The sequence below is a fragment of the Stenella coeruleoalba genome (assembly GCF_951394435.1).
Source record: "Stenella coeruleoalba genome assembly, chromosome: 13".
NCBI lineage: Eukaryota > Metazoa > Chordata > Mammalia > Artiodactyla > Delphinidae > Stenella > Stenella coeruleoalba.
The window spans coordinates 50535782-50556695 of NC_137159.1; the positions used below are offsets into that span (position 1 = coordinate 50535782).

At 37.3% G+C, this 20914-nt stretch overlaps 1 protein-coding gene across 17 annotated transcripts in view; it reads right to left on the reverse strand.

The window, feature by feature from the left end:
* GTF2A1L (general transcription factor IIA subunit 1 like) overlaps positions 1-19263 on the reverse strand; it is a 959941-nt gene extending 940678 nt beyond the window's left edge. For 16 of the 17 annotated variants that reach the window (XR_013831083.1, XR_013831084.1, XR_013831085.1 and 13 more), the window contains exons 1-4: positions 18824-19263; positions 16733-17284; positions 14116-14217; positions 13803-13926 (exon numbers count right to left, since the gene is read on the reverse strand). Coding sequence is in view for 4 of the 17 variants with exons in the window: in XM_079941090.1 (XP_079797216.1) it covers positions 13803-13926; positions 14116-14217; positions 16733-16753 (247 nt within the window). In the remaining 13 variants the exon portion in view is untranslated. The remainder of the gene's footprint in view (positions 1-13802; positions 13927-14115; positions 14218-16732; positions 17285-18823) is intronic. The other variant, XM_079941093.1, reaches the window with a different exon arrangement.
* Between the last annotated feature and the right edge of the window lie 1651 nt (positions 19264-20914).

Genomic DNA, 20914 nt, shown 5'->3' on the forward strand with positions numbered 1-20914 from the left:
GAGTCACAGATGTACAAATAAACTTATGGTTACCAGGTGGGGAAAGGGGGAGGGATAAATTGGGAGATTGGGATTGATATATACACACTACTATATATAAAATAGGTAACTAATAGGGAACTACTGCATAGCACAGGGAACTCTTCTCAATACTCTGTAATGACCTATACGGGAAAAGAATCTAAAAAAGAGTGGATAGATGTATATGTATAATTGATTCACTTTGCAGTACAGCTAAAACTAACACAATATTTTAAATCAACTATACTCCAATAAAATTTTTTTAAGTAAGTCTAAAGAACAAATAGTTATTAGAAGGATCTCAGTTGACCAATGTAACCTTAAACCTTACCTCAAGGTTCATTTTACCTACTTGAACCTGACAGAAGACCATTTTGCCTTTTCTTTAATAAAAACAAAAACATTTTAGCATGTTTATGCAGCACGTATTTACTGAATGTAATGTTTTTTATGGTATTTTTTCACATATTGTATTAAGAACTGTCCTAAAGACCCATTTCTGACACTAGCATGGCTCCATGATATACCACAAACAGCTCAGAAGAGCAAATTTTTTTTAACTAACGATTCTTCTCACATTAAGACAACAGAAGTGAAGCTACAAAGACTGATGGTTAATGAAGTACAAAATTATTTTTATCCTCTGTCAACTATAGCTTTACTTCTTAACCAGGATTCTTTTTGGAAAGGCTAAATTAGAACTGGAGTGGCAGGAACACAATGGTATTAGTCTTAATTAGCTGAAGTGAGAAAAGCTTAGGCTGGTACAGCATAAGCCATAGCCTGAGAGGAAACAAAAATCTGTTAACATACTGTCTGAAGCAATTAAATGAATTTCTTGAGGAAAAATAGCAACAATTCTCCCCTGTTAAATACTCAGCAATAAATCCCAAAGGATAATTCTCTCCACTCATACAAATCAAACAGAGCTAAAAGAGTTTTAAGAGTTTCTTTAGAGCCATCAAAAAATTGAACTAACAAAATTTTAGAGTAAAGTTTCATGTAGCTTCTACTTAATTTTGATACTAAATTCACCAGTTATATTCATCATTCATATACATTCACGAATTACGTACACCATTATATGTTCCTGAAACATACTTTTTAAAATACTCAAGATAGTGTCAATAACCAATTAAGTTTTAACTGAATACATGTTTTTACTTAAAGTGTCAGAATTTTGGTCTTCATGTATATATTCTAGAAATAGTAAATTTCATAAACAATAAGCTTTAGAATAAAGGAAGAATTTAATCCGACAAATATAATTTAAGGAGTTTTGCAGAAAAAATAGCATAGCACAACAACATTCACATTTATAAGTGTATTTTTCCCTACACACCAAAAAGTCTTTGATACATTAAGGCAGTTAACCATTGAACAATATTTGGTCCCTCTTTGAAACATACCAAATTTTAATATCCAAGTCACATTATTCAAGAGGTGCAAAAACTGGTAAATTTCTTTTTTGTGACTACTCTTTAGTATATGACTGTCTCCTGATGACCACACTGAATATTCTAACTCAAACCACCTCAAGAAACAACATTGCTGAAAATTTTAACAGATCCAAATTCAAGAACAACAGGACATACAGTTTGTACCTGAAGTTTAGGAGTTTTAATGCTCAAAGATGAAAGCTAACAAACGTCTCAATGTTCCTGGTTCTTCCCTGTCTTCCTCCCACAATGACTGATGGCTTCATCAAAAAGACTATGTGACATGAAGACCAAATAGCAGAAGATGATTTGAATTGCCCTAGAAATAAGGCAATTATAGACAAAGTGACTACCTGTCCCAGTGTGCTCAGGACAGTCCTAGTTTACACCTGTTATTCTGAGGTTATTATTATTATTACTATTTATTTATTTATTTATGACTGCCTTGGGTCTTTGTTGTTGCGCGCGGGCTTCCTCTAGTTGCAGCAAGTGGGGGCTACTCTTCGTTGCAGTGTGCGGGCTTCTCACTGCGGTGGCTTCTCTTGTTGCGGAGCTCGGGCTCTAGGCACGTGGGCTTTGGTACTTGTGGCACGTGGGCTCTAGAGTGCGGGCTCAGTAGTTGTGGCGCACGGGCTTAGTTGCTCCACTGCATGTGGGATCTTCTCAGACCAAGGATCAAACCCATGTCCCATGCATTGGCAGACAGATTCTCAACCACTGCACCACCAGGGAAATCCTGAGGTTATTATTAACAGAATCCCATTTCTCTCTCAAAAGTGGATTATAGGGCTTCCCTCGTGGTGCAGCGGTTGGGAGTCCGCCTGCCGATGCAGGGGACGCGGGTTCGTGCCCCGGTCCGGGAGGATCCCACATACCGCGGGGCATCTGGGCCTGTGGGCCATGGCTGCTGGACCTGTGCGTCCGGAGCTTGTGCTCCGCAGCAGGAGGGGCCACAGTGGTGAGAGGCCCGCGTACTGCAAAAAAAAAAAGAAAAAAGAAGAAAAGTGGATTATAAGCAAAAGACCCAGAATAGCAAATATGATATTCAAGGAGAAAATGATGAACTACTATCACTACCCAACTTCAAGACTTACTGTAAAGCTACAGTAATCAAGACAGTGTACACAAATAGATGGCAAAAAAATAGCCAAATAGATCAGTGGAACAGAACAGACAGCCAAGAAATAGATCCCCATAAATATAATCAACTGATCTTTGACAAAGGAGCATAAGCTATACGATGGAGCAAAGATAGTCTCTTCAACAAATAGTGCTGGAACAACTGAACATCCAGTGCAAAAAAAAAATGAACCTAGATACAGACCTTACACGCTTCACAAAAGTTAACTCAAAATGGATCACAGAGCTAAATGTAAAATGCAAAACGGTAAAACTCCTAGAAAATAACATATGAGAAAATCTACATGACTTGAGCATAGCAATGCCTTTTTTAATACAACACTGAAGGAACAATCCATGAAAGACATAACTGATAAGCTGGACTTCATTAAAATTAAAAACTGCTTTGCAAAAGACAATGTAAGGAGAATGAGGAGACAAGCCACAGTTTGGGAGAAAATATTTGCAAAAGACATACCTGATAAGGGACTGTTATCCAAAATAAACAAAGAGATGGAGGACCTTCAAGGTGGTGGAGGAGTAAGACATGGAGATCACTTTCCTCCCCACAAATACATCAAAAATACATCTACAGTCTACCGCCATACCATCCTGAACACGCCTGATCTCGTTTGATCTCGGAAAAATACATCTACATGTGGAACAAATACTACAGAATACCTACTGAATGCTGGCAGAAGACCTCAGACTTCCCAAAAGAGCCATGTGGCTCACAGGGTCTTGGTGCTCTGGCCAGGGGTCAGGTCTGAGTCTCTGAAGTGAGAGAGCCGAGTTCAGGACACTGGACCACCACAGATATCCCGGCAAGATATCAATATAATATCAATCGGCAAGAGCTCTCCCAGAGACCTCCGTCTCAATGCTTACACCCAGCTCCACTCAATGACCAGCAAGCTCCAGTACTAGACATCCCACGCCAAACAACTAGCAAGACAGGAACACAACCCCACCCATTAGAACAGAGGCTGCCTAAAATCATATTGAATTCACAAACATCCCCAAAACACACACCAGACGTGGTCCTGACCACCAGAAAGACAAGATCCAGCCTCATCCACCAGAACACAGGCACCAGTCCCCTCCACCAGGAAGCCGACACAACCCACTGAACCAACCTTACCCACTGGAGGCAGACACCAAAAACAATGGGAACTACAAACCTGCAGGCTGGAGACCCCAAACACACTAAGTTAGGCAAGACGGGAAGACAGAGAAATATACAGCAGATGAAGGAGCAAGGTAAAAACCCACCAGACCAAACAAATGAAGAGGAAATAGGCAGTCTACCTGAAAAAGAATTCAGAATAATGATAGTAAAGATGATCCAAAATCTTGGAAACAGAATGGAGAAAATATAAGAAACATTTAACAAGGACCTAGAAGAACTAAAGAGCAAACAAACAATGATGAACAACACAATAAATGAAATTTAAAATTCTCTAGAAGGAATCAATAGCAGAATAACTGAGGCAGAAGAATGGACAAGTGACCTGGAAGATCAAATAGTGGAAATAATTACCTCAGAGCAGAATAAAGAAAAAAGAATGAACAGAATTGAGAACAGTCTCAGAGACCTCTGGGACAACATTAAACACATCAACATTTAAATTATAGGTGTCCCAGAAGAAGAAAAGAAAAAGAAAGGGACTGAGAAAATATTTCAAGAGAATACAGTTGAAAACTTCCCTAATATGGAAAGGAAATAGTCAATCAAGTCCAGGAAGCACAGAGAGTTCCAAGCAGGATAAATCCAAGGAGAAACACGCCAAGACACATATTAATCGAACTATCAAAAGTTAAATACAAAGAAAAAATATTAAAAGCAGCAAGGGAAGAACAACAAATAACATACAAGGGAATCCCCATAAGGTTAACAGCTGATCTTTCAGCAGAAACTGCAAGCCAGTAGGGAGTGGCAGGACATATTTAAGTGATGAAAGGGAAAAACCTACAACCAAGATTACTCTACCCAGCAAGGATCTCATTCAAATTCGATGGAGAAATTAAAATCTTTACAGAGAAGCAAAAGCTAACAGAATCCAGCACCACCAAGCCACCTTTACAACAAATGCTAAAGGAACTTCTCTAGGCATGAAACACAAGAGGAGGAAAAGACTTAAAATAACAAACCCCAAAAAACTAAGAAAATGGTAATAGGAACATACATATCAAGAGTTACCTTAAATGTAAATGGATTAAATGCTCCAACCAAAAGACACAGACTGGCTGAATGGATACAAAAACAAGACCTGTACATATGCTGTCTACAAGAGACCTACTTCAGACCTAGGGACACATCCAGACTGAAAGTGAGGGGATGGAAAAAGATATTCCATGCAAATGGAAATCAGAAGAAAGCTCGAGTAGCAATACTCAGATAAAATAGACTTTAAAATAAAGAATGTTACAAGAGACAAGGAAGGACACTACATAATGATCAAGGGATCAATCCAAGAAGAAGATATAACAATTATAAATATACAGGCATCAAACATAGGAGCACCTCAACACATAAGGCAACTGCTAACAGCTCTAAAAGAGGAAATCGACAGTAACACAATAATAGTGGGGGACTTTAACATCTCACTTACACCAATGGACAGATTGTCCAAAATGAAAATAAATAAGGAAAGAGAAGCTTTAAATGACATATTAAACAAGATGGACTTAACTGATAATTATAGGAGATTCCATCCAAAAACGACAGAACACACTTTCTTCTCAAGTGCTCATGGAACATTCTCCAGGATAGATCATATCTTGGGTCACAAATCAAGCCTTGGTGAATTTAAGAAAACCGAAATCATATCAAGTATCTTTTCGAACCACAACACTACAAGACTAGATATCAATTACAGGGAAAAAAATCTGTAAAAAATACAAACACATGGAGGCTAAACAATACACTACTAAATAACCAAGAGATCACTGAAGAAATCAAAGAGGAAATCAAAAACTATCTAGAAACAAATGACAATGAAAACATGACAACCCAAAGCCTATGGGATGCTGCAAAACCAGTTCTAAGAGGGAAGTTTATAGCAATATATTCTTACCTCAAGAAACAAGAAAACTCTCAAATAAACAACCTAATGTTACACCTAAAGCAAATAGAGAAAAAGGAACCCAAAAAACCCCCAAAGTTAGCAGAAGAAATCATAAAGATCAGATCAGATAATAAATGAAAAAGACATGAAGGAAACAATAGCAAAGATCAATAAAACTAAAACCTGGTTCTTAGAGAAGATAAACAAAATTGATAAACCATTAGCCACACTCATCAAGAAAAAGAGGGAGAGGACTCAAATCAATAAAATCAGAAATGAACAAGAAGTTACAACAGACACTGCAGAAATATAAAGGATCATGAGAGATTACTACAATCAATTGTATGCCAATAAAATGGACAACCTGGAAGAAATGGACAAATTCTTAGAAAAGCAAAACCTTCCAAGACAGAACCAGGAAGAAATAGAAAATATAAACAGACCAATCACAAGTAATGAAATTGAAACTGTGATTAAAAATCTTTCAACAAACAAAAGCCCAGGACCAGATGGCTTCACAGGCGAATGTTATCAAACATTTAGAGAGGGGCTAACACCTATCGTTCTCAAACTCTTCCAAAATATAGCAGAGGGAGGAACACTCCCAAACTCATTCTATGAGGCCACCATCACCCTGATACCAAAACCAGACAAAGCTGTCACAAAGAAAACTACAGGCCAGTAACACTGATGAACACAGATGCAAAAACCCTCAACAAAATACTAGCAAACAGTATCCAACAGCACTTTAAACAGATCATACACCATGATTAAGTGGGGTTTATCCCAGGAATGCAAGGATTCTTCAATATACACAAATCAATCAATGTGATACACCATATTAACAAATTGAAGGAGAAAACCCATATGATCATCTCAATAGATGCTGAAAAAGTGTTTTACAAAATTCAACACCAATTTATGATAAAACCTCTCCAGAAAGTAGGCATAGAGGGAACTTACCTCAACATAATAAAGGCCATATATGACAAACCTGCAGCCAACATCATTCTCAATGGGGAAAAATGAAACCATTTCCACTAAGATAAGGAAAAAGACAAGGTTGCCCACTCTCACCACTATCATTCAACTTAGTTTTGGAAGTTTCAGCCACAGCAATCAGAGAAGAAAAATAAGTAAAAGGAATCCAAATAGAAAAGAAGAAGTTAAACTGTCACTGTTTGCAGATGACATGATACTATACATAGAGAATCCTAAAGATGCTACCAGAAAACTACTAGAGCTAATCAATGAATTTGGTAAAGTAGCAGGATACAAAATTAATGCACAGAAATCTCTTGCATTCCTATACACTAATGATGAAAAATCTGAAAGGGAAATTAAGGAAACACTCCCATTTACCACTGCAACAAAAAGAATAAAATATCTAGGAATAAACCTACCTAAGAAGACAAAAAACCTGTATGCAGAAAACTATAAGACACTGATGAAAGAAATTAAAGATGACACAAGCAGATGGAGACATATACCATGCTCCTGAATTGGAAGAATCAACATTGTGAAAATGACTATACTACTCAAAGCAATCTGCAGATTCAATGCAATCCCTATCAAATTACCAATGGCATTTTTCACAGAGGTAGAACAAAAAATTTTACAATTTGTATGGAAATACAAAAGACCCCAAATAGCCAAAGCAATCATGAGAAAGAAAAATGGAGCTGGAGGGATCAGGCTCCTGGACTTCAGACTATAATACAAAGCTACAGTAATCAAGACAGTATGGTGCTGGCACAAAAAGAGAAATATAGATCAACGGAACAGGATAGAAAGCCCAGAGATAAACCCATGCACATATGGTCACCTTATCTTTGATAAAGGAGGCAAGAATATACAATGGAGAAAAGACAGCCTCTTCAATAAGTGGTGCTGGGAAAACTGGACAGCTACATGTAAAAGAATGAAATTAGAACACTTCCTAACACCATACACAAAAATAAACTCAAAATGGATTAAAGACCTAAATGTACAGCCAGACACTATAAAACTCTTAAAGAAAAACATAGGCAGAACAACCTATGACATAAATCACAGCAAGATCCTTTTTGACCCACCTGCTAGAGAAATGGAAATAAAAACAAAAATAAGCAATGGGACCTAATGAAACTTAAAAGCTTTTGCACAGCAAAGGGAACCGTAAACAAGATGAAAAGACAATCCTCAGAATGGGAGAAAATATTTGCAAAGCAACTGACAAAGGATTAATCTCCAAAATATACAAGCAGCTCATGCAGCTCAATATCAAAAACAACCCAATTCAAAAATGGGCAGAAGACCTAAATCGACATTTCTCCAACAAAGACATACAGATTGCCAATAAACACATGAAAGGATGCTCAACATCATTAATCATTAGAGAAATACAAATCAAAACTACAATGAGGTATCACCTCACACTGGTCCGAATGGCCACCATCAAAAAATCTACAAACAAGAAATGCTGGAGAAGGTGTGGAGAAAAGGGAACCCTCTTGCACTGTTGGTGGGAATGTAAATTGATACAGCCACTATAGAGAACAGTATGGAGGTTCCTTAAAACCTAAAAATAGAACTACCATATGACCCTGCAATCCCACTACTGGGCATATACCCTGAGAAAACCATAATTCAAAAAGAGTCATGTAACACAATGTTCATTGCAACACTATTTACAATATCCAGCACATGAAAGCAACCTACGTGCCCACTGACAGATGAATGGCCGAAGAAGATGTGGCACATATATACAATGGAATGTTACTCAGCCATCAAAAGAAATTAAACAGTTATTTGTTGTGAGGTGGATGGACACAGAGTCTGTCACACAGAGTGAAGTAAGTCAGAAAGAGAAAAACAAATACCATATGCTAACACATATATACGGAATCTAAAAAAAATGGTTCTGAAGAACCTAGGGGCAGGACAGGAATAAAGATGCAGACGTAGAGAATGGACTTGAGGACACGGGGAGGGGGAAGTATAAGCTGGGACGGAGTGAGAGAGTGGCATGGACATATATACAGTAACAGATATAAAACAGATAGCTAGTGGGAAGCAGCCGCATAGCACAGGGGGATCAGCTCGGTGCTTTGTGTCCACCTAGAGGAGTGGGATAGGGAGGGTGGGAGGGAGACTCAAGAGGGAGGGTATATGGGGATATATGTGTTCGTATAGCTGATTCACTTTGTTCTACAGCAGAGACTAACACACCACTGTAAAGCAATTATACTCCAATAAAGATGTTAAAAAAAGTAAAAAAAAAAAAAGATAAATAAAAGGCAAATTTACAAAAAAAAAAAAACACAAAGAACTCTCAAAACTTAACAATAAGCAAACAAACCAATTAAAAAATGGGCCAAAGACCTAAATAGACACTTCACCAAAGAAGATATATATATGGCAAATAAGCATATGAAAAATATAAAAGATGCTCCATATCATATGTCATTGGAGAAATGTAAATTAAAACGAGATACCACTACACCCCTACTGGAATGGACAAAATTCAGAACACTGATAACAGCAATATGCTGGCAAGTATGCGGAGCAACAGACTCTCATTCATTGCTGGGGAATGTAAAATGGTTCAGCCACTTTGGAAGACAGTTTGACAGTTTCTTACCAAGCTAAACATACTCTTACCATATGATCCAGCAATCACACTTCTTGGTATTTGCCCAAAGGAGCTGAAAACTTATTTCTTCACAAAAACCTGCACACAAATGTTTACAGCACTTTTATTCATAATTGCCAAAACCTGGCAGCAACCAAGATGTCATCCCTCAGTAGGCGAATGGATATATAAACTGTGGTACCTCCGGACAATGGAATATTATTCAGTGCTGAAAAGAAAGGAGCTATCAAGCCATGAAAAGACATGGAAGAAACTTAAAATCATATTACTGAACTTCCCTGGTGGCACAATGGTTAAGAATCCGTCTGCCAATGCAGGGGACACGAGTTCAAGCCCTGGTCCGGGAGAATCCCACATGCCACGGAGCAACTGGGCCCGTGCGCCAGAACTACTGAGTCTGCGCTCTGGAGCCCACAAGCCACGATTGCTGAGCCCACCATGCCACAACTGCTGAAGCCTGTGTGGCTAGAGCCTGTGCTCTGAAGTGGGAGAAGCCACCGCAATGAGAAGCCCGTGCACCGCAACGAAGAGTAGCCCCCGCTCACCGCAACTAAAGAAAACCCGGGTGCAGCAACGAAGATCCAACGCAGCCAAATATAAATATCATATTACTAACTGAAAGAAGCCAACCTGAAAAGGCTGTATACTATAGTGTTACAACTACATGACATTCTAGAAAAGGCAAAACTATGGAGACAGTAAAAAGATCAGTGGTTGCCAGGGACTGGTGTGAGGGGAACAGATGCAGAGGAGCACAGAAGATATTTTGGGCAATGGATATACTCTGTATGAAACTATTACAATGGAGTCAAGTCATTATAAACTTGCCCAACCCCACAGAATGTACAACACCAAAAGTGACAATGTAAACTATGGTCTTTGGGTGTTTACGATGTGTCAATGCAGGTTCATCAACTGTAACAAATGTACCACTCTGGTGGGGTATGTTAACTGGAGAGGCTATGCATGAGTGGGAGCAAGGAGTATATGGGAAATCTCTGTACCCTCTCTCAAATTTGCTGTGAACCTAAAGATGTTCTAAAAAATTAAGTATTTTTTAAAAGTGGATTATAAATTATATATAATAGAATATAAGAATAGAACAGCAGTTCTCAAAGTTTAGTGTACAAACCCCTGGGGGTCCCTAAGATACTTTCAGGGTGTTCATAAGGTCAAAACTATTTTTATAATATCAAAACAATATATGCCTTTTTAATTTCTCACTAAATATTTTAAGGCGGGGGGTGGTGCTGACATTTGCACTGATAGCACAAAGCCGTGATAAATAAAACTGAAGGCACCTTCACATGAATTAAGCTTGTAAGCACCAAACCTTACTAGTGCTCATTGTATTTATTCTCCATTGCTATTTACTCACAGTTTAAAAATAAACAAATAAAACCAGCAACAACAAAACTGTTTCACTTAAGAAATTCCTTAATGTAACCATAAAGAATTATTTTTACTAAATTTCAACCCTCAAGTATACTTGCTTTTAATATTCTGTGTGAGGAAATAGGAAGAACATATAAAGCATTTCTGTAGCATACAGAAGTACAGGAAAGTATGAGGAAATCCAATGGTGCTATTGTTTAAGTTGGGAGCTGACCTAGCTAATTTCTTTTTTCAAGAAACACTATTTTACCTGAAAGAAAAACTGACAGAAACTATGGTTCATCAGACTTGGGTATTTGGCAATCTTTTGAAAATGAACTAAGTGTGCCCATCACCTCAAGGAAAACAAACTGACAGTATTTGTTTGGCAATGATAAAATTCAAGCTTTCAAGCAAAAATTAGAATTTTAAAACTATATCCACTACAGTAAGCTTCATCACTTTCCAATACTTAAACACTTTTCTTTGAGATATGTGGAGATATTAATATGATTTTTTATCCTGTACAATGAACAATGTGTCAAATGTATAACTCAGTGAACCAATATTTTCCACGTCACCCACGTATGTTACAAAATTACACAGGGGTTAGACAGTCATTCAAAATGCAAGATATACCAGTGAACTTTAACATCACAAAAAGTCCATTGATATGGTTTCAGATTACACTTTGCAGCTAACCTCTCAGAAACTACCACGTGTTGAGTTTTAGCATAGTACCAAATTACCTGAAAAAGCTATTAAAACACTCTTCCTTTTCCAATTATCTATCTGTGGAAGATTAGATTTTCTCCTGCCAAAACTACGTATCACAACAGATTAAATTTAGAAATAGATATGAGAATCCAGCTGTCTTGTATTAAGCCAGACATTAACAAGAATTGCAGAAAAGTAAAACAATACCAGTCTTCTCACTAAATATTTTTTTATTCTGGAAAAGAGTTATTTTTAACAAATATATATTAACATACAATCATTTTTTAAATTAATAAATGAACATTTTAAAAATTTCTCAGCTTTAATTTCTAATATGGTAAATAGATACTAACAACCCACATAAAAGGAAGCATTTTGAGGTTCTCAATTTTTAAGTGTAAAGAGGTCCTGAGACCAAAAAAAAAAAAAAGTTGACAACTGAAGATATGGCAAATGACTAAACAAATGGATAATAGAGTCAAAGAAAATACAACAGGGCAAACAAATTTTAACAGTGGAGAAGACAAAGGCAAAGGACTTATTCCACTGTAGATTTAATTTGAACTTGTTATCAAGAGATGGAAAGGTTGTAGCGTATGTTTAGGCTATCTTAATCAGGCTTTTAGAAGCATACAACAAGATGATATAATTAAAAAGTACTTCACTTTTATGAGGCTGTTTACTTCAAGAATCTTATTGCAGAGTACCTAGAAATGAAGAGGGATAGGAAAAAGGCCTATAACGCAGTTTTACAGGATACATGTGCTTCCTCTTCACTTCATCATGAATGATGTAGAAAAGAATAAGAAGAAAAACTGTCTTGTTTAAATGGAATTATTTCTATTATTCTAACCTCTAAGACAGAATTAGAAAGAAAGAAGTGCTGAGTGAAAGTCAGCTAGATATATTAGTTGCAAGACTATTTTGTGATTTAAATCACTGGTAATATTACCATCTTGAGGCAAAATCAAGTATTACAGTAGGGTTCCAGCTAGTCTTTTCTTAAGAACCATGCTTTTCATAAAAGACAATCAAATATTTTACTACTCCACATTCACCACCCTCCAAGCCACTCCTAAGGAAAAAATCTTTAAAGTTCTCTAATGAAGAAAAAAATTAAAAGAATGTTATTTAAATAGAGAAATAAAAGGGATGCCCTAATAAAACAGTAAAGTTAAAAATGAAAGCATAGCCAAAAACCGAACAATTGATGTAATTCAATGTGTCAACTTAATAATTAAAACAGCCATGGCTAACTCTTAAAGAGCAACGTTACACATTTTAAGCACAGCATTATATAAGTTGTGTTTGGTAACTCAACACTCATTGTTATTTTCATTTTTAGACGTTATAATTGCTGTCACACTTAAATTCTCTCATTTTGTAACAGACGAGGTAGTAGCCTCCTTACTATCGATATCTTCCCCTCACCTTGACCCACAAGATTTTCATGTGAATTTTCCCAAGTATGCCATGAACAATCTAGTTTTTACTGACAATCTAATCCAAAATCTACCCTTACCTCTTGCAGACATTCATCTATTGAATTTCGGCTAAATCCAATAAAACCTACTTGTGTGTGTCTGTCTGTATCTGCACACGTCTGTATCTGGGTGTGCCCCCTGAGTCTGGATATGTCTGTTGGTGTGTGCCTCTGTGTCTGTCAGTGCATCCCTATGTGCCTGCGTCTCTGTACATCAACATGTAGATGTATATACACACACACATCAGGATAGCATAAGGATTATAAGAATCAGAGGAGAAAAAAAGAAATAAAGGCTAGAAAGATATAATAGTATTGTTTTATCTTTTAGCAGTTAGTCTTTTCCAGTTTAAATTGATAGACATAATATGGACAAATATTTCCCTTAAAAGCAGAGGTCTAGATTTAAGTCCAAGATTAAAGACAATACGCATATGGTCCATTTCTAGCCATCATTTTATATCCAAAACTGTGAAGTAGCCTGAATAACCTCCATATTCCTGTTTATACTCCATTTTGCTTCCATTTCAATTACAGAATTACAATACATACAGATAGCAAGAGAAAGAGAAAGAATGCACAAGCTTGCAAGCACCCATCTTTCCCTCTGCTTCTTCACCAACTGGCTGAATTACTCCTTTACTAGAGCCAATCAAATCCTCTGAGATAAACAAAGGGTATTTCCAATAGCCCACAAACTATATAATTTGTTCCTATGAAGTAAGGCTTTGTCACCTTTGTGGACTATAATAGTTTTAAAAATAGTTTAAATAACCTAATTTTTTTGTCAATAATTACATGGCAGTGATGACTTATCCTGTGTTCTTTTAATAGCAATGATTTTGAAGTCCAAGCCCTCTCTCCTTAAGAACATTACCCTAATGCCAAACCACCACCAAATGAGAATTTGTTCTGCATATAGTACTAATTTACTAACTATATCCAACCTGTTGATGATTGCAATGTTTGGTGCAAGCTGTGTGGCAACTGAAGGGTGAACAAAGGCAAATGGACACCATTTCTGAAGAAGTCTTCTGTTGCTTTAGACTGCAAAACCTTTGTTTCCCAGAGCTGCAGAGAAAAACAAAATGTTTGCTCTAAAAAAAAGAAAATTAGGATATTTACTCATATTTTTTACTTTTAAATTGTCAGCTGAAGGCACAATAAATGGGTATTAAACTATAATTAAGGGGTTTGAATTTAATTTATCCATTTTTTTAAGCTGAAAAAACAAGAGAGAAACTTCTACTGTCTACAAACCTGCTTCAAGTCTTTTAAGACTTGTTCCTCTATACCTTCTTCAGCAAATAGATCCCGCACTCCTTCAATTACATCTTCAATTACAGATCTGTAGAGTTTAGGCTACATAAAAGCAATTGTTAAAGTTTTACATTCTCAAGTTTGAGTGTATCCAGCCTTAAAAAACATGCAGTATACACTTTCTAATCTTATATTTGAAGAAAAGCCACCATAAGGATTTTCACTCTGTGCATCCTATTCCCAATACAGTCTTAGCTTTCCATAAATTGGTTAACTTCAGACCCACAGTCTCAGCTTATCTATAGGGCTGAATCACAATACTACAAGAAAATATGAGATAATAATCTCATCAAGATGTATGGTTACTTTTAGGATCCTTGGCTTTTGTGTCAGTATTTAACCTCCACACTCCTTTTTAAAAAGGAAATTAATTTAAGACAGGTGGAAATGAACCTTTTGTTTTCAATTTACCTTTTTCTCAGAGGGACCCAGAGAGCTTTTTTAGAGTTTGCTATATTACTTCCATAAATGTAAATAAATTCCAAGCCATAAATTTGGGGCAAGCATCTACAATAGAGTCACCAAATTCTGTCTCGCTTCCAACATACAGAGTCCAAAAAGATATTCTGAACCATGGTCAAGTAAAAGTACAACTGCACCAAAAAGGATTTCCTAAGAGAAACTAAGGAGGAATAAACAAACCTTACCCTTCCACAATCTGCATACTGCAGAGACTAAGTAACATCCTAAAAGCAGACCTTTACCAGATTAAAAACTGGTCAATATCAATAGAAAAACAGCCCTGTGAAATAAACTGAGTCCTTCAAATCTATGTAAACTGTGCTCCACTCCCACCCTAGTCCAAAATGGCAATGCTAGGAAATTCCCTGGCAGTCCAGTGGTTAGGACTCGGCGCTTTCACTGCCTGGGTTCAATCCCTGGTGTGGGGACTAAGATCCCGCAAGCCACGCGGCACCACCAAAAAAGATCAAATAAAATTAAATAAAATTAAAAAATGCAAAAAAAGAATGGCAATGCTAAGTGTACTGACAATACTGACCTAGTGGAAGTTCTACTGATAAGAAATAACAAAATAGGAATTTAGTTGAATTGCTCTTATTTCAAATTGCTTAATCAGGCCAAATTGAAAATTCTGTCATTCTAGGACTGCTTTTTCATACTACTCAGTAAATATTCTAAGTACTCCTATTCATGCGAAGAGTAGCTAGGTATTAAACTTATTCCTTCTAAAGACCCAGAGTGAGCCTATGAAAAAGCCAATCAGTAATATTTAAATAATACATCATTCACAAGCATAGTCAATAAGATTAAGTGCCCTAGATTAGTTCCTTCTTCTAAAACAGTCTACCCTGATAAAGCCGTGCTTAACTGATGTGTCAGTGTTAGGCCCAGCTAGTGTGATCACACCTAAAGCTAGAGGTAAAAACTCCTAGGGATAAAAACATCTTTTAAGATCTACCCTTAGAATGTAACAGCAGCCATCAAAAATAACCCATTAGAACATAATTTTTCAAAAGCAAAGTAGGAATTGAACATACTTTCTCTTCTAGGACTACAGCTAGACTTTATATTCTTTCCCTGTTATCTTCATTAGTATATGTATAGTCCACTACGCATAGCCCAGGAAATCCACCTTAACCTCTTCCCTATGTAAAAGAAAACACACACACACTCGTTGGAGTTTCACCATCAAATAAAATGGTATACACGGTAAGCTTACATTCAAGCATAATTATTTCACATATATTAAAATACATTATCAGAAAAAGGATACACATTAAAAGAATAACTTGTCTTCAGAAATGAACCATTTTATCCTTCGTATGTATAGATGGAACCCATAAAACAACACAGATCAGGACAAGCACATTGCCTTTCACCAAATGTGAAGTCTGTTGAAATGAACTGAAAATAAACGTGATTTCTTGACTTTCTTTCTTTAAATCAATTTTTAGGATTGATAGAGGGTCTCACAAGACCATTTAGCCTGTCAGTTCTCATGCGAGGTTTATGTACTCCTTAACGGTAACAAAGCAACGTCTGTGTTTATCAATTCCAACTGTACACTTAAACATTAAGATGCTTAAGGATGGGGAAATGGAGGGGTGCGGGAGAACTCTAAAAATATGTGGTGGGGTCACCTAAAGTATCACATTACCTGTTATTTCGGGTAAATAATATAGCTTAGACTCAACAGTGGTCATACTAAAATTAAGAACTACAATTAGAGTACAACTGAACTCAGTAATTCTAAACACACTAAACTGGGAGGCTTAAGTTGCGTTCCATCTCTAACCACCTTCTCAAATCCTCACTCTAGAGGACCTCAGTTCGATGAGTAAGAAGAAGAAGAGGGGCGCTTGTTTTTCTGGCAGGGGGCCTGGTCCAACTTCCGGCTGAGCTACTGGCCCTCATCTACTTCCTCTAACACGGAGGAGGAGGACAGAGGAGCCCCTAAGGGAGAGGGCTCCTGAAAGTCTGTAAAGAGCCAGGAGGGAAAAAAAAGAAGGGTGTGCGGAGCTCCACTGCCATGAGCCCAGGACCGCGCTCCCTCTGCACGGAGCACAGGCCGAGAGGCCAGGCTGGTGGTCCTTACCACCGGGTTGACGGACTCCATGACCGCCGCTCCAGCGCCTTGCCGCTTGCGCCTGCGCAGCACGCAATGCGCCTCCGAGCACCGTTCTTTGCGTGCTTTGAACGTAGGTGCACGTTGTCCACGCAACGCCGTCAGGACGCTGGGGGCGGGGCGGGGGAGGAGACAAAGGTTAATGACGAGGGCTAAGTGGAGTCGCGCTGCAGAGGCAGTTAAGAGGTTGACCTGAAAGTGCAAAGAGACCAGATAAAACGGGGTGGTTAACTCTGGTGTAACCAACTTTGGGCCGTCCACATGACCCTTGAAGAGCCTTTATTTTCTCAATCTATAAAATAAAGGCTAAGAAAATAGGGGATGAGCAATGCAGCGGTAGATCCCAGTTCACTTTACCTTTGAGAAGAGGGGAGCTAGTGGTATCTGTCCTCTCCTTCTGCCAATTTTCATTCCTCTCCTTACGCCCCAGTCACAGCTGAACTCCAGTATATAATAAGAGTCAAACTCTTCTAAGATTGGTTCTCAAAGTGTACGACAGCAACATCAGCTTCATCTGGAAACCTGTTAAAAATGCAAATTATTGGGTCCCTCCCCAGACCTACTGAATCAGAAACTCTGAGGCTGGGACCTAGCCTTCTGTAACTTTAACATGCTCTCCAGGTGATTCTGATGGGCACTTCAATGAGACTCTTTGTCCCAAACCAAAGATTTTCAGCTTTGGCTGCACACTGAAATCACCTGGGGAGCTTAGTAAAGGTTTGGCACCTGAGTCTCACCCCAGAGAATCTGATTCTATTATGCAGCCAAGTTGGAGAACCACTGCTAAAATAAAGTCAGCACCCCAATACCACCCAGGCTCCTTTTCCTCCTCAGGCAGAAATGACACTCTTGACCTGTAATAATTCCCTCCTTCCCCTGAAGGGTAGAGCATCTAGGGGCATACCTTGCCTAGGGCTGAGGGTAGATGTAAGCACAGATAACCTAGATGGTTAGATAAGGGAACAAGTCATTTATTGCCACTACTCTGCCTTTTAAAACAGACTTTCTAGCCTGCAGATAGATCCTGACCTAACCAGATGGCTAAATTACTGAATGATTAAAAATCCTATCAGGTTTAAAATTGGCTGTTTATTTATGTATTTGTGCATGTAAGTTCAGTAAAGCTATTTATATCCAACCATTCTGTATTTGCTTTGCCTGGGCCAGGTACCTTATAGTTTGTGAGTTTCAAGAAGCTAATTTATATGAAGCCCTTTAGAAGACTTTCCTAAATTGAAAACTATCTGAAATTTCCTTTACAAAAAGCCAAGAATGTTACATAGTAATTTTTAATGACTGTATCTCTACCTGGCAATTTACTACCAGAAGTATTCAAAGTGACTTAACTTACACCCAAAACAGAAAGCTAAAAGCAGTCATTGATTCCTACTGATATCATAAAAATTCAATTCAATTATTCAGCTTATTGCCAAAAAATCTCATTTTTCATCTTTTTCATAGCCAAGTTTTAAAACTTTATTCCTAAATGCATAGGATTAGTAATCACCTAACTTTTTGTGACAGCATACTGTTTTATATTACTTCATTATATATTTTACCCTTCTCAGGGCTATACTATAGATCATACATACTTTTGAAATTAAATTTGGACCTTGGTACCCATAAAAAGTGTGACTGAGTTGAACTGTTGTTTCTTAGTATACTTAGTAGACTCAGGTTGCCAAGAGGTTATGTAACTGGCAGAGAAATGTCAGTAACTTTCCATTTGCCCCTGGTGGTCTGTCTGCATGGTCACTAGTAGACTAAGATATAGTTTCTTCCCAGTAATAGACAATGGCTTTTAGAGGAGGTATACTTTAACCTACATTCCAGGTGAATCCAAGTTGCAAATCTGCTCGGGACCTGAGATAGCCAGCTTCCAAGATGGCCCCCAAAGATCCTTACCTCCTAGTATTCGCAACCTTGTGTTCTCCCCTCCCACATTGTAGCATGGTTTGTCTGGGTGACCAACAGAAAAGCAGAAGTAATGATGTATCACTTCTAAGATTAGGTTATAAATGACTGTGGCTTCCTTCCTTGGGACTCCTTCAGATCACTCACTTGGGAGAAGACAGCTGTCACGTTGTGAGGACAGTCAAGCACTCCGCCTATGGAGAGGCCCATGTGGCAAGGAACGAAGACTCCAGCCCATAGCCAACAGGGATCCCTGTTGGAAATCGATGCCTCCCCATTTGGGCTGTCAGATGATTGCAGCCCTGACTTGTCTGCATCCCTTTGAGAGACTCTGAACCGGAAACTGTGTGAGATAATAAATATTTGTCATTTTAAGCAGTTAAGTTTGGGGATAATTTGTTGCACAAAATGGGATAACTAATACAGGACCCATTCTCTGACTGGACGGTGCCTAGTGAAGGCTTGGTTTTTCCTCATTGTAATCTCAGAATTTAAGCTTTCTTGAGTACCCTCATCAGTCACAAGAGCATTTGAGAAGTATGTAAAGGAATCTTTATAGGCTGATATTTGATAGTGTTGACCCCAGGTTATCATCAAACAAGCAGACTGTTGTAGTCATGTAATGATCACATTTCTTTTGTCAATTTTTCAAACTCAGAGGGGAAGTGTGTTGCATACACAAAAGACTTTTGATGCTAAAATTGAAATGTCAAGATCCCAAAGCCTCAGTGAGGCAATTTTACAGTAACTTTTTCTTTTTACGTTAGTAATTAGAGAATAAAAAAGGAATGCTGAGCTTTGGTCTGTCTTTGAGTACACAGTTTTTGAAATTACACCTGTGGCAAAATATAAAGCTCTTCCCCAATTGCCCATCACAGTTCAGAGCATCAGATTTTCATTTTCTCCTGTTTTGTTTAGAGGCTATAATATCTATTTAACATATCATTTGTAATCAACACTAGTTTTGTAACATTTAAGCAAATCTTAATAATCAGATTAATTTCTCTGCATTCTGTAAGTTCATATTACTTTTGCCTAGAGGTTTCAGTGATATTATAAAAGTAAAGAAAAAACTTCTCTTTGTTTATTGTGAGAAAAGGCCCTATCTATGAAGTCCTTTCTCTGAATAAGAATGTTTTTAAAAATGTATTTTAGAGACAGCCCATTATCTTTTACATATTAAATTTTACAGTCAAATGCAGGGCATTTCAGTAACTCTAGACTCTAAATAATATATTTATCAGTAATGAAAAATACAAGTTAGGCTATGAGCTTATGCCTTAAGGCAGCAAATATTCACAATTAGTTTCTGAACATTTTTCACCCAATGCACTAAACCCAGCAGTACTGTGTTTCTCTGCCTCTGTTTCATCCTTCACATCATTCAGGAAATGAAAATCCACATAATCTCTACCTCACCTTGTAACTTTGAAATGGCTGCAATGTTAGTAGTTCTGATTTGTTTATACAAATTTTCCATTTTCTATTTTCTAATACAACTCTAAAATCAACTTATATTATTATATTCTTATATATAATAATATATATATTATATATATATAATATATATAATATATATATTATTATTTTATAACATTTTCCATTTTCTAATACAACTCTAAAATCAACTTATATTATTTGAACATCAGATACAATTCCACCACGATGAATCCCTCCCCCCTACCCCAATAGGATTTCAGTTAAAAATGACCATGTGACACAGTGCGATGGCCAACTGGTGACCTTATCACACAGTGGAACACTGTTAATGTTCACATTACTACCTATTTTAAAATGTTTTAGTATGAAAGAGATGTATACATTGTGTGCATATGAAAATTAGTGACTATAATTAACTCAAGGAAAGTGTGAAGGATGACTTCAAACACAGTTTTCCCTATGGCTACTTTTCAACATTCTCATCAGGGTCTTGATAAGAATTCAGTAATTTCCAAGCTAACAAATTATTCCATTTTCATTTCTTTAATCACAATGTGTATAATCAAATGTGAACATGAAATATTAGCAAGAATAATGTCTGCTGTCTCCAGTGAATTTTCCAACCTAAATTTCTACTTAGAGAAGATGGAGGTAAAGACCAATAAATTGAACTTAAGGCTATGACCTGGAAAGAACCAACCAGCTTTGTTCCCACAGTAACTGTACTTATCTTCTTTCCTAATTGGTCTCATTTTGTAAGACGTAAAGGTAGCATCTTGAATATTCTATATTATTCTA